This window comes from Chenopodium quinoa, unplaced genomic scaffold (genome assembly GCF_001683475.1).
Source record: "Chenopodium quinoa cultivar QQ74 unplaced genomic scaffold, ASM168347v1, whole genome shotgun sequence".
In the NCBI taxonomy this organism is placed as follows: Eukaryota; Viridiplantae; Streptophyta; class Magnoliopsida; order Caryophyllales; family Amaranthaceae; genus Chenopodium; species Chenopodium quinoa.
This window is the reverse complement of record NW_018743574.1, coordinates 7194387-7208286: the sequence shown is the minus strand read 5'-3', so window position 1 is coordinate 7208286 and position 13900 is coordinate 7194387. Positions and strand designations below refer to the sequence as shown.

Below are 13900 nucleotides of genomic sequence, written 5' to 3'. Positions count from 1 at the left end.
TTAAACTTTAATTTTCTGGGTTGAAATTTACAGTGTCTAATATCAGAATGCAAATTTTCCAACTTTATTATGGTTACTTTCATATCTTTTGATTCACTGCTCATTCAGTCATTTTCACAAACATGTGGTGTGCACTTCTTTTAATCCCATCAATCATTGTTCATAAATTGCACTTCTTTATGAACAACTTTAGTGTAATATTGTACAAATTGTAACAAATCATGCTTCATTTATTAAGATATTTTGGTAGAATAAAATTAATAATAATTTTACATGGAATAGGAAGCAAACCTATTTTCAAAGTAGGCTGTAGAAAAAACACTAATTAACCTGACTACTGTATAATTCCTCCATTAAAAGCTCAAAAAATCTGAAATTATTGAGCCTTTGATTGCTGGGTCTTTTCAGAAGATGCTATATAATTATGTATTTTCAATAGATTCTTGTCAATGCTCCTGAAGAATCGATTTGTCGACCGACTTTTTTTGTTGTATATTGTTGCTTGCCTCTCAAATGGAAATAAATGAATGGCTTCTTAGGCATGATTGCCTCGTTTTTATATTCCAATTTGATTATCTGACTCATATACAACCTGTGGTTGTGTAGACTGTGGAGGCATTGTTCTCTTGTATCATGAGGACATGCTTTCGTCTCCTGAACTGTCATCTCGTCGAACATTATACTTTGTGGGGACTGGTGCTGTTGCATATGCTGATATTCGAAATGATCTAGCCGTTCCCATTACACTTCTGCTTTCCATTGTTCCAACTTCCTTGCACACATTGTCTAGTACGGCAAGGAAGTCTCTCACAATTAGAAAGATTCTGAATGGGTGTGCTTCTTCCTTTGCTGTGTCACCGTGGAAGTATTCAGTCACTTCTCTGACATGAGCCAATGCTCTCCTTTCGTGAGCCTTGACTCGTGCAATTTGTTCTTCGGATTCCTTAAGAAATTTCTTCATTGACTCGAAGAATTTTCCTTGCATATCTGGTGTTTCAAGTTGCAAAACTAGCTTGATCTTTTGGAGCCCCATTTCTAGCTTTGACACATAGCTACTTAGGACATCTGAGTCCATCCCAGCTGCACCTCTAACACTTCCTAGCTCTCTACTTAGTCCTGACACAATCTGCAATCCTTGCTTTCTGAATGCTTCTTCCTTCTTTGTGGAGCTCAATTGATCAGCTGTCTGAGGATTGACTTCAGAGCCAATGCCTTCAGACTTTATGATTTCTTGGACGACAAAGTGGAGCAATGTGGTCTTTCCATCCGTTCCCTTGATGTCTACTAATTTTAGGAGTGTATCAAGTTTAAAGGCCTTCACATCTCCACGATTTGTTCCTGCATTCATTCTGTTCCCTGTTTGCAGAACAGCTTCGAGGAGTTTAAGGAAGAGTCTGCTACTTTTCAATTCATCACTTGCTACCTGTAACATGTCATTTACTTAGGGCATTTGTAAAAAGGAGTCAAACTAGAGGATAGGGATTTCTGGCACTTTACCTCAAGGGTTTCAAATGACTTTGTTAGGTACTTCACTTCTGAGTCAAAGTTAGCTCTGTAAAGCATAGCTTCAACTCTTTTGAAGGCAAATGGTATCTCAAGTATACCCTTGAGAAATCTCTCAGCAGCACCTAATTTTGAGATGTCGCCATTGTAGTCTTTTAGTTTTATTTCTTCTTCCTTCGTAGGTGCCATCTTGACCAATGTCTCAAAAAGCTCTGCACCCAAGCCTTCTAAATTGCCTGCTCCAAGAAATGCAGAGTTAGTGTTATAAGGAAGTTGTTACAAGAGTCAACTTATTCATGTAAATTAGTCAATTAATTAATAATAGATTGCCATAGAATTTATTGGTTTAGTCATTTGCTTTGTTGGGTATATCCTGCACCTATTGATTGGATTTTGCTGTAATTTTCTTATTTTAACCTCCCAAAGCTATATAATTAATGCATAAATCACGCATCTAAGAGATTTCTCTATACACCACGGGTAATTCTCTATTTATGTGTCAAATCATCTGGGAGAACTTCAGCACTATAGGCTTAAACAGTAAACAATTTGCAAAGTTTACTTGTTGAACTAGGAGATGCTACGTATTTCGAATGACTTTTGAATGTTCAGCATTCTCTAAGACAAGTGATCCCTTTAGGCTTAGTTAGAAAGGATCTCAATTGAAAGAGCATATATATATATATATATCAAGGTTGAGCTCTTCCACTTCTACGAGTATCAACAAATTCTGGCCCCTATATCTTAATCTGTGCGATTTAGCTAATGTAATCAAGGAACGGAGTTTTTTCGACTGTCTCAGAAAAAAAGTAACTTAAATCATGTATGTGTTTCAGACAATTTCCTTACACAATCCTATATGATCTAGATTATTCCACTTATACTACGGGAAAGAACAAAAAATAAATTAAGGTCTGTAAATAAAGCATGAAGGAATTATCCCAGGGATTATTAAGAAGAGACTCAGAGAGTTATGCATACCGTCCATAAGTGCTTCAGCAACCTCATCCCGAGTCACATTCAATGCTCTTAATAAAATGGCAATGTTCTGGGACTTCTTTGGGTCTAAAACTCGGTTCTCTTTCTCAACAGGAGGGAGAACTGATCTTCTACCTGTCTCTTTCTTAACCGTCGTAGGGGCTGTATTGCAGCCAAATAAACTTTCCATCATATCCTCGTTTAATCTGCAATGAATTGGCAAGATAGTGAAATCTGTAAACTTAGGAGTCAGTCATAAGTTATTTTGGAACCAATACACAAAAATTGTTCTGGTGGCCTTACTGAAAGGAGCTTGATTTCAGCTGGTCCCAAACAGTAGCTCGATCAGAGGTTGCCCTTACTTTATCCCAATGCAAGGGCTTCAGCCTTGGTCTTCTCTCATCTAAGTCGTCTCCATTAGGCCTTCCAGTAGAACTGCACTCATTATCAAGCTCTTCATCTGTTTTTATTGTTCCTTTTCTAAGGCCATCTCTTGAGTTAGGACTTTCCAATTGTGCCTTCGGTGACACTTGAGAAGCCCCAGTAGACCCATTTTCCATCTTATTAGATACTTTCTTCGGTGTCAGTAATGGTGCCCGTGGAGGAGGTGGTGGTGGAGGGGGTGGTGGCGGCGGAGGTGGTGGATTAGCATTCTGATGAAATGGACTATTACTGCTGAATTTTCGGAGGAGTGCTAAATTCGGTGGTGGTGGAGGAGCTGCAAATTTAGCCCTCTTGGGTATATTTGACCTTGATTCCTCCTTCCCTTGAGTCTCATACTCTTTTTCATAATCTGACTCCATCTCTGCTCGCGGCAGGGGTGGTGGTGGAGGGGGCGGAGGTGGGGCAGTGGCCTTAATAGATGGAATGATAGCATGCTTGATAACATCAGGAGATGATGAAGCTAAACCCCTTGATTTAGGTGAAGTCCTCTTAGAATGAGGGAAGGAACTTCCACCATTGGTTCTACTATTTGAACGTGTAGCCTGAGTCCAATACCCATCATCACCACTAGCAACCGAGCCATGAAATGAGCCATGGATCGAGCCGTATGGAGTATAAAACAGAGTATCACTTCTGTCCTCATCAGAAGAAGACATAGTAGCCGTTGGGGAACCCCTCTGTGGCACACTCCTTGGAGGAGCTCTATTCAATGGCGGCAATGGCTGCAAATCAGGACTAGGCCTATACCGATCTGACCTCTTCATTGAACTATCATTATTAATACTATTACTATTATTCAGCTTATGGTAAGGTGATCCATTGGCTATGTTATTCTCATTGATTGGTACTGATCTCTGATTTGATGGCTCTACTGTCCCTATATACAGGAAATTTGAAGGGGGCACTCTTGGTTCTTCTGTATGCCTTGTCGAGTTATTCGCACCACGGCCACCACCACCACCACCAACCAATTTCTGAGTCTCAACAGGGTTCTTCACCCTGTGTTTATACAAAAAGAACGCCAATGCTGATAGCATTCCTAATGTTACTATTACCACTGAGACTGCAATTGCCACTTTCTTGGTAGGCTTTGCAGCTGGCTGTGTCGCGGTTGGTATCGGACTTACCCCATTTGACGTCACAGGAGGTGGCGGTGGTGGGTTCTGAGTTGGGGTTGATCCTGCTGGCACCTCCGGGAAGAAGGGCTGGTCCGGTGTGTCCCCGGAATTATCAGCTGAAGGCGGAGGAGGTGCCAATGATGACGAATCATCGAGCCCGGGTGGAGGCGATGAGCTTTCTGGGAACAATGGTTGATGCAGGATTCTTCTGATGACTTCAACATTCCTTAATTTCTCACCATTGGCTACAACAGATAAGGTTAGTGAAATGATCAATATTAAGTTTAAAGAATGGTTTTTCATTGTGAATTTTGGTAGGATTGTTTTATTATGTGTATATTATCCCACCAATTCATGTCTAAATTCATTGGCTATTTGGCTTTCCAATAATCTTGGTTTGTGGAGAAAGAAGAGAGAGAAAAGAGTATGTGTGGAGGGAACCTTCTTTAGGCTGCAAGATCTGGATGCCCAGAACTCTGTACTGAAGTGAAATGATGTCATCAACTTAGCCGCATTCCTTTTTTTTTTTTTCTTTTCTTTTTTAAATTAATAAGCATCTAAATCACGGTCTAAAAACATACGGAGTAATAATCATGTACTCGTATACTTGTATTATTTTATATCATACAGAGTTAAAAACTAAAAAAGTTGTCACATTATTTATTACACCTTAATCAGGATTTCCAAATGGATTATTATTATTCAACGTTTTTATTTTAAGATCGATTTCATTAAATTTACTCTTTATGTCACATCCTTAATTATAAAAGTTCAACAATGGGGTATATTTTTTTCATGATTTTTGTTACTGATCTAACGTAGATTAGTGGGATTGCTGATTTGCTGTTCTAAAGAGAGATCTACTGCCAAGTGGAAAAAGGAAGAGAATCTACTTTTTTTTTTTTTTTTTTTCTTTCTTTTTATTTATTAAATGGGTTTCTTTTTCTTATTTTTCTGCATTGAAAGGAAGATAGTGAGAAGATAGTGCTAAAATATTTAAAGAAGCAATTTTGCTTGGTTGGTAGAACTGCTAAATTCGAAAAATAAATAAAGTTTATTCGTCCTTGCTGTGTAAAATATCCTTTAAAAAACTAATTTGTCTCTTTCCTTATTTTCTCATTTAGTTATTCTTTCTTTAGAGCCATTAAATGCTTCGGGATCACTTCTTCATAGTATTCCTTGTATACTTTCAGTGGGGCGGCAATCTCCTGTTTTTCATGCCTAGAGCTTCTAAACTTTTCCTTGACCTTCATTTCCTTTGATATGAGATAACCCCTCATCATCATGTTTTACCATCGGTCGAATAGTCATAAACCAACATGATTCTACAAAATTGGCCATCCAATTCGAATGTCCCAATGTGAGGTTGTGATGGTGGAGTAGTGATATCGCTCTCCACCTTATATCCTGTGGTTAAAGGATCAAATCTCATAGGAATAGTGATGAGAATCGATACCATTATCACTTGGAATTAGGAGGGGGGTTCTAACCACTTGAGCAGTTGAGCTGTTCCTTACTCTCTAAGTGACTATTAATGTTAAGTATACGTAATTACATATCAGTTTATCTTTGGGTTGTGTTCTATAGCAAAAAGGTTAAGAGCATGTTTTATACTCCTAATTTAGATATAAAAACAATTCTCCATGTTTATACATAAATAGTTTGTTTGTGCTTTAGTAATACACCGTATAATCTTCCAATCTACTGTCACTAACATGATTGAGATCCTGTCATATTGGACCCTAGTTATAGAAGTGAGGGGAAAATTAAATCAAAGAATAAGAACAAAGGAAATTTGGCCACGTGGTATGGCAAAACGTCAAATATTAATACGAGTACTAATCAAAATTGATGCCCTACTTCCTTCTCCCACCCTAAGTGCTTGAGATCTAGCTGTTGTTAGTACACTGTCGCAGGTGGTAAAAAGGCTTTTGTACCATTAAATGTGGGAGGTTTTAGGGCTTAGATGAATTCCAATTATTAGGCCCATGAATTTATTTATGGCCGAAAAAGCCAAAGAATCAAGGCCATTTCTTAATATACTCGAGTACGGAGTATTTCTTTCAACACATGAGAAGTCGTTTCTAACTGACCTTCGGTCTTTAAATTTGAGAGAAACATCGATCTTTCTCTAGATCAATTAAATCAATGTAACGTATGTAGATGATGTTTGACAATTCTCTACACGACCTGTCTAAACCGCTGATTGTATAATTGTAAAGACGTAATTGTCAAATTCTTTGTAGAAAAAAAATAAAGGGTTGATGTGTAATGTTGAACATTATTTATGCCTTTTGATTTGATACCCTGCCTGGTCCAGTGAACCACCAAGTCACCGACTCATAAGACAGTATGACAAGATTAAGAGCATATGCTTTCTTTAGACGTACAGTACATAATTCTTGCTTTAAACTTTTACTTTTGTTGGTGTTGTTGGTATTTGGGTGAGTGTGTAGCTCAGTGTTCAATTCCAAAGTAGAGTGTAAAGACAATGCTATCCTTTTCCAACCCTTTAGGTTTAGGATCCTTAATTCTTTTTTAATCGTTTAATAAAATCAATCTTTACTCTTTTAATATTGCGTGTTTGTATGACTAACTTTAATCATTCTAAAGCTTTTTATTGCGTTTCATCATACAACTTCTAGCTACATAATGACCGTTTTTAGATCAGGGTTTTAATTCTCCCTTTGCTTATCTGGAAAGTTGTTGCTCATTATGAATGTTTGCTACTACTTGTTCTTTTTACTTGTTTTTCTTAGCTTAACTAATCTATTTATGAAGGTGGTTAACATGATCTACTTGTAGCTTTACCGGATATTACACGTTTTCTTGGAATGTGTCATACTGAAGCTTTATAGCTAGATAAAATTATCTTTCAATTTACTTCCTCCGTCCATAAATAAAAGAAAAGTTATGTGAAATTTAGGTAGTACTCTTTTCGAATGTTTATAAGTAAAAGATGTCATTATGAGATAAAACAACATTTTTTAATTAACTCTCAACTAAGGATGAAAGGATAGTGATCCCATTTTCGGAGATAATTGTGCAAGTTCCACCTTTCTTGTTACTTGTTTTTGCTGAAATAATGAAGGTAGTTAATCTACTTGTAGCTTTTCCTGTAAGGAGTATTACACTTATTCTCGGATCGGAATGTATCAATATCATACTGAAGCATTAAAGCTAGATAAAATGATCTTTTACTTCCTCCGTCCATAAATAAAAGTTGTGCAATATGGCTAATGTTTAGGTAGTAGTCGTAGCACAGAGTCTGCATATAAGAGTTTTTTTAACTAATTGCCATTTCAAATGAAGGAATATTAATTTATAAACTCTCAACCAAGGATGAAAAAATAGTGTGATCATATGGACAAAAATGTACAAGTTCCAACTTTTTTTTGGGGATTTCTTAAGCTTTTGTATCTGTGCTTGATTTGTCCTTTAGGTATAGACATAGTTTGAATTACTTCCCAAACATGAACATAGGTCGAATCTTTTCAACGGGTAGAAATCGGGCTTTTGATATAAAATACTTCGTGTATGTATACATATTGTATAATTTTGTTAAGGTTTTTATAACTAGTTGAGGTCATTTACATTACGCACATGCGGCTGGTTAAGGAGTTTCTATTAGACTATTAGATGTATATTCCAAATAAGGATTATTAGTGAGTCTAATCTCTTAAAAAAATAAAATAAGTTGGGGCCAATTTCAATAGAAAAAACCGAAATTGGATTGTCATCATAATTAATTAGAATGGGTGGTTTTCATGATTAGTACATTATTAATGGGTGATAGTGGCATGTTAAGTAGTAATTCTGAAGCCCCAAAGAGCAACATTAGAAGTGGTAGAGATTTTATGTCCATCACTAATAATAGTGGCATGTCAAAACCAATTTCTGCCTTTTCATGATTGATTTTTAGCAGGCTCTCAACTACTCGTACTATTTTACATTTGCTGTACAAATATAATTGCAGTACACTTTCATTAATAAATAAAGTTTGACAGTTAGGAAGCATTTTATGTAGAAATTAACCTTACAGGCTATCAATCCTTAATTGTTTCAGATATAAATGGATATCAGTAATCTTGTACAACTGAAAGTCAACTGTCAAAAAACTTCTGGATTTAATAGATGAACAATTTGGTTGTCAGAAAATAATTTAATAAAATTTGGATGAACAAGAGGTCAAGAGACAAGAGCTGGTGAGTGTTGATAATATGTAAACAGTGTTTTAGGAAATTTAGTTTAGTTGTAACAAATTTATCATACTCAATATTCTATTGCAAGGAGTTATGCATGAGTGTCAATATGTTTCTTAGTCCTTGTTAGTTATTACTATTACAATATGTCCCTTGGCTCCTCCTTTGGCCTCTTAGCTTCTTATAGTGAAGCATTGTTTTGTTTTGTTTTTTTTTTCTTTTTTATTTTCTTATGTTTGGTTCTAACTATTGGTGAAACGCCTAAAACAGAGGGACTTTTAGCTGCGTCTAAAACCTGTTAGAAGTGTCTCGTGTTAGACATTTGTTTGGCTAGACTTTTATGTCCTGACCAACATGGTTTGTGTACCACCATTTGTATTGTTTAACGACTAGAAATTGTGTTCAGCCTAGATTTTATACTATTGATGTGTTTAGTTGATATATGTTTACTAAGACGTACTTATCATAATTAATATTTATCTTTGAGATGCCAATTTGCATCCAAAAAAAAAAAGGAAAATAAAATTTTTCACTTTTTAAATGTGAATTAGAGTACCCCATACGTTAATTTCATGCCGCACCTATTCTTACTCCTTTTGATCAAGTTTTATTAAAGTTGTGAAACATGCCCCGTACTTCTCCATCTGTCAAAGAAAAAATGATAGTCCAAAATCTTATAAAAATGTAATCTTGTGATAATGTTCCATGATTGTGTCTTACGCATTATTGGTTAAAAGCTTGACAAATAAAAGACATGATAGAAATTGTAGTAAACACCACCAATTAATAAATATTAACACGTCAAGTATCATAAACCTTACTTTGTAACCATGCAACCAACATTTGCCACACTTCACTTCTATTTCATCTTCTACATTACACCTACAATACAATACTAGGAAAATTTAATACAAGTACGATGTATAATTACGCAACAACCCGGAATCGGCTATGTAAATCAAAAGTTTATTTCTTTTAGTCATGATACTTTATTTTTCATTTCTTAAAAATAGTGCGTGGACATTTATATCCCTAAACATATTTGTTTACTTATTTTCTCATTTATTTATGTATTGTCAACAACTAAATTTGTAATTTAAGACTAAATCAAAAGAGTTACGAATATGGTTAACAATGGCTCGCTCATCGAGCTTGTTAGTTGGCCCGGCCTAGTAATAATAATAATTTCTATATAAGGACATTAGAAGGTGTAGAATCAGCCCACTATCTTTGTCTCTACGTAGACTATAGGCTATATTAGAATAGAATGCCTGATTCACCCCACTATGAATCTAGTACGTACTTTGTATTATTCATCTTCCACCGACACTATAAGCCAAAATTTCAACATGACTTTCATGAGGGTTCATCTCTTATTTTAGTACCTGCCCTGGGTTGTTGATCACGTAAATAGCTGACCATAATCTTATTATGGATTTCACGTAAATAGCTGACCATAATCTTATCAATTTAATATGGATTTGTCCGTTGCTGCTTACTTTTTTATCTTCTTTGTTTTCATATTGGACATGTTCTCGTTATTTGAATTTAGTAGTCACGTTGATGATATATATATCGTAAATAATGACTACTTTCATTAATTTAAGACGTCTTAAGAAAAGTTCTCTTCATACACTTTAATGGTTTGTAATTGATTTTTCTAAATTTCCTTACCAAGAACATCATAGAGGCTATTTGAATGATTACATTATACGATTATTACATAAACTCCAACTTATTTTCCCGTGTTCGGTCAAAGACTGGCCTTCTTAGAGTCATAGATCAGCTAATCAACATAATTGAGAGGGAATAAAGCTTAATTAATACGCCCTAATATAGTGTTGCTAGCTTGTTACACGTTGGCTAATTTTGTAATAACAGCCTTAATGTGGTCTTAGAGTAAAATAATAAGGGGTACTGGCTAATAAGATATGGTTCATATGGAATATTACATGCAAACTCTGGAAATCGACAAATGTACAGAACAAGGCAGGGGAACAATTTCAGACCACTAAACTAAAGAAAGTGAGTTAAATATTCAACAACTCATATTAGTATAATACTACGTCGTATTAACTGTATTATACATTTGCCTAATTTTCTGTTTACAATTGGACATTTTTCTGTGTGGCAGCATCCTATGCTGCATTATTCATGTGCCACCTTATGACCATCAAGTTTAGACCATTAGAGGTGTCCTTTCTTATTCATATGAATAGTATTGAAAAAGTTGAATTTGATTACTAAAGAGAAACATGAGGCATATTTAGTGATTAGAACTGTATTGGACTTATTCCAACCTTGCCTGATTGTTTCTCTCACCACATGCCTCCTCTGTCCCTAATTGTTTGCGTCCATAAGAAATGAAGATAAAAATCTATTTTGTGGTTTTATCTCATACCTGTACATACTGCTCATACATAAAAAAAAGACGGATAAATCTTTAAATACTGGAGGGAATTTTGTATACAAGCTCTCACATTAAAATTGATTTTGGCACACTTTTTATACGAGCTCTCGCATAGATTTGTGCCTAAATCAATTAGTGATGTGCTAAACTGAGAATAGTACTCTGCGTTAGTAGCTGGGAATTAGGGCCAGCAGACCCACCCATGAGGCCATTACACTGCGAATATTCAGAGGATACTGTTGATTGTTCTGGTACTAGTCAAATCCTTTTATATTTGACACCAATTAAGGCCCGTGACCCATATTACCAAACTTCCACGTTTGAATAGTTAGCTAAATTGGGTTACTACATTATTAACTAAAAATAGTCAAAAATCACAAATGGGCTCCACAATTTAAAAGTCATAATGGACAGGTTTGTTCCTTAGTCCATTAGCACAATCGCCACAATGGGTTGCTGTAGCCTATTGTGAAAACTAACTATGGTCCAATATATTGTCTGGGCTCTTGGCCTGTTTATTGATGTATCAGCCCGTTCACCGTATAACCGGGTCCATATGATTAACAAGTTGGTCAAGCTCATTAAGGACCTGGCATGATTGTTGACTGGTGAGGGTGTTTGACTGTTTGGTGTATGTAAATTGAGGATGTAACATAACCTATGTTTGTTACTTTTATGATCATAGGATTATAGAATAAACTGGATCTGTTTCTGCTATTTTAATAATATGTACTCGTAGTATATATGGATGATGGGAATTTTTTTTTTTTTTTTTTTTGCTGCTTGCTGCAAATGATGGGAATTGTTTGATATGGGTTGACAACATATTTTGCCATTAATGAAAGGAATGTCGGAATAAATATTACCAAATATTAAGTATCAAAGATGAGTAACTATTATCCCTTGCATTTACAAAGCTAGGGTGCATCCCTATTTTTTTTGGTATTTTGATAATTGCTCCGTATACTTGTTTTATATGTCATACATCTATTCTCATTTCTCACGTATTATATGACCTAATATTTGGTATTTTCTAAATTGCTATCTATGGAGTATTGTATATTTGTATGAGCTGAAAAAAGATTTTAAAAAAATATTACTACGTATGTAAAATAAAAATTAAAAAAAAAAATTACAGCCACAGTAAAACAACTATAGGAAAGGACATTTAGAGCCGTTGGTAAAATAGTAACTTGGGTAAAAGGACTACAGAAATGGACAGAAGGAAAATGACAGGGGAGAACCAAAAACGGTTGGCCCATTCTATGCATTACTCTACATATTTCAATGCTCACTTCTTCACACTTTCACAAAGCCTTGACCAAGGCCAACACTACACTACTCAAGATTCTCACACACACTTAGTGAGTGAGAGTAAATGCATCATAGCACCTCAACAATGGTGTTCAAAATGGCATGCCAATTCCTCACTTTCTCTCTCCTCTTCCTCTGTTTTACTGGTAAATTTTCTTGCTTTCCTCTCAATTTCTTACAATTTTATGTTCTTTTCATGCACTTTATGTTTTTTTTTTCTTTTGGTTTTTTCTGCAGTTGCAACCATAACTTCTGCTGAAATCCTGACAGTCCACTCAGACCTCAGTACTGCTGCTTCTGCTGCAACTTCCATGGCTGTTTCAGTCCACAACCAAGACCTCACTGAGGTTTCTAACAGTGTTTTAATGGCGGAAACTTGGCTCAGAAACCATGTCCTGCAATTTTACCCTGCTTATAACATTACCCACATTGTTGTTGGACATAATCTCCTCTGTTCTTCCAAAACCCAGCAACAAAATCACCATCTTTTTTTACCTGCTCTCAAAAATCTTCACCATTCTCTCACTAGATGGGGTTTACACTTAGAAATTAAGGTTTCCCCTTCTTTTTCTTCTCATTGTCTGGAACTACCCTCTGATTCTGCTTTCTCTCTCCTCCAACCTCTTCTACAGTTTATCCATTCCACTAATTCTTCTTATATGATTAACCCATCTTCTGATGAAACCCCAATTTTTTACCCAAAGTTTGAATCTTTAGCTTTATCCCACTTGAAATCTTTGAAAAAGTTTGGATTTTTAAACTCAGAAGACCTCAATTTTATGGTGGTTTCTAACAACCAAACTCAAATTTTCAACCCTACAATGAGAAAATTGACATACATTCTTCCAACTCCATCACCAGATGAACTACCCACTGCCAGAGGACCAGGTTCACTTCCTCCTCTAGTTGGAGTTGGGCCTACAATCTCCCAACCAAGCCCAATCCCTGGTACCCCACATTTTGGGCTTAGCCCAACCCAATCCCTAACCCCTCCACCTCACCCCCACCACCACCACCACTACATACCACCCTGCTACCCAGCACCACCGCAGGCGGAAGCACCACCAGCACCGCCTCAGGCTTCGGCGCCATCTCCGGCTTTCGAGCCGAGAGAGAAACTGTGGTGTGTAGCAAAGCCAAGTGTTCCTGCAGAGACATTGCAGGAAGCAATGGATTATGCTTGTGGTGAAGGTGGAGCAGAATGTGATGAAATTCAACCAAATGGGAATTGTTATTTTCCTGATTCTCTTGTTTCTCATGCTTCTTATGCTTTCAATAGTTATTGGCAGAAGAACAAGATTAATGGTGGTACTTGTGACTTTGGTGGCACTGCCATGCTCATCAATTCTGATCCTAGTATGTTCGAGTTTTTTTATTTATCAAAGTATTACATTAGTTTCTTTTAATCTTTATGATGTTAACTTTAAATTATTTTGTTTCTTCTTTTTGCAGGTTTTCTTCAGTGTAAGTTTATTATGGTGTGATTTCAAGGAGCTTTATTGGTATGTCAGTGAAATATGAATGCCAAAGATGAACAGTTCTAATGATGGTAGCATTATCATGATTATTATAGTTTTAAGTAGAAAGTATGGGTTAATTTATATCGATTAGGGTAGGAATTAGGATTAAGAAGGGGCCTTTTTTTGGTTAATTTGAAGGTTACTAAAGCTTTGTACTTTAGCAATGTTAAATTAAATGTATGGCGCTTGATGGACAAAAACTTTAGTGCCCTTTGATTTGTATGGGAACAAAAGGAGAATTAAGAGTATCTAATTATATAGTATCTGCGTATCTAATTATATAGAGTATCTATTTGCTATACTTTTTGGCTCTTTGTTGTTTATTGTTCTTAATTATGGGGTTTGTGTCGTTGGAATTAGGAAGCATTCACCTGAAAGGTTCCTTGAATCCAGAGTATCCAAGACTAATGT

At 35.9% G+C, this 13900-nt stretch overlaps 2 protein-coding genes across 3 annotated transcripts; one reads left to right on the top strand and one right to left on the bottom strand.

Moving 5' to 3' along the window:
• Positions 1-212: 212 nt before the first annotated feature.
• Positions 213-4968, bottom strand: LOC110682422 (formin-like protein 6). The gene is made up of 4 exons (XM_021858754.1): positions 2785-4968; positions 2485-2687; positions 1498-1739; positions 213-1423 (listed from the first exon to the last, which is right to left on the bottom strand). The coding sequence occupies exons 1-4, from the start codon at positions 4344-4346 to the stop codon at positions 632-634; spliced, it is 2799 nt and encodes a 932-aa protein (XP_021714446.1). The 5' UTR covers positions 4347-4968; the 3' UTR covers positions 213-631.
• LOC110682423 (glucan endo-1,3-beta-glucosidase 12-like) lies at positions 4212-13788 on the top strand. 2 transcript variants are annotated; one of them, XM_021858756.1, is made up of 3 exons: positions 4212-4302; positions 12207-13325; positions 13422-13788. In XM_021858756.1, exons 2-3 carry the CDS (start codon positions 12281-12283, stop codon positions 13451-13453), a joined length of 1077 nt encoding a protein of 358 aa, XP_021714448.1. In that variant the 5' UTR covers positions 4212-4302; positions 12207-12280; the 3' UTR covers positions 13454-13788. The 2 variants fall into 2 exon arrangements, with proteins under 2 accessions (XP_021714448.1, XP_021714447.1); XM_021858755.1 differs by lacking the exon at positions 4212-4302 and adding an exon at positions 11790-12115.
• Positions 13789-13900: the final 112 nt, after the last annotated feature.

Bases quoted from the DNA above. Each gene is read 5' to 3' on its own strand.
- LOC110682422 (XM_021858754.1), bottom strand. From the start codon at position 4,346: ATGAAAAACCATTCTTTAAACTTAATATTGATCATTTCACTAACCTTA. The intron at 2,688-2,784 runs GTAAGGCCACCA...AATTCATTGCAG, and splicing joins CTGAAATCAAGCTCCTTTCA to ATTAAACGAGGATATGATGG. The intron at 1,740-2,484 runs GTATGCATAACT...TTCTTGGAGCAG, and splicing joins TGCTGAAGCACTTATGGACG to GCAATTTAGAAGGCTTGGGT.
- LOC110682423 (XM_021858755.1), top strand. From the start codon at position 12,034: ATGCATCATAGCACCTCAACAATGGTGTTCAAAATGGCATGCCAATTC. The intron at 12,116-12,206 runs GTAAATTTTCTT...TTTTTTCTGCAG, and splicing joins CCTCTTCCTCTGTTTTACTG to TTGCAACCATAACTTCTGCT. The intron at 13,326-13,421 runs GTATGTTCGAGT...TTCTTTTTGCAG, and splicing joins GCTCATCAATTCTGATCCTA to GTTTTCTTCAGTGTAAGTTT.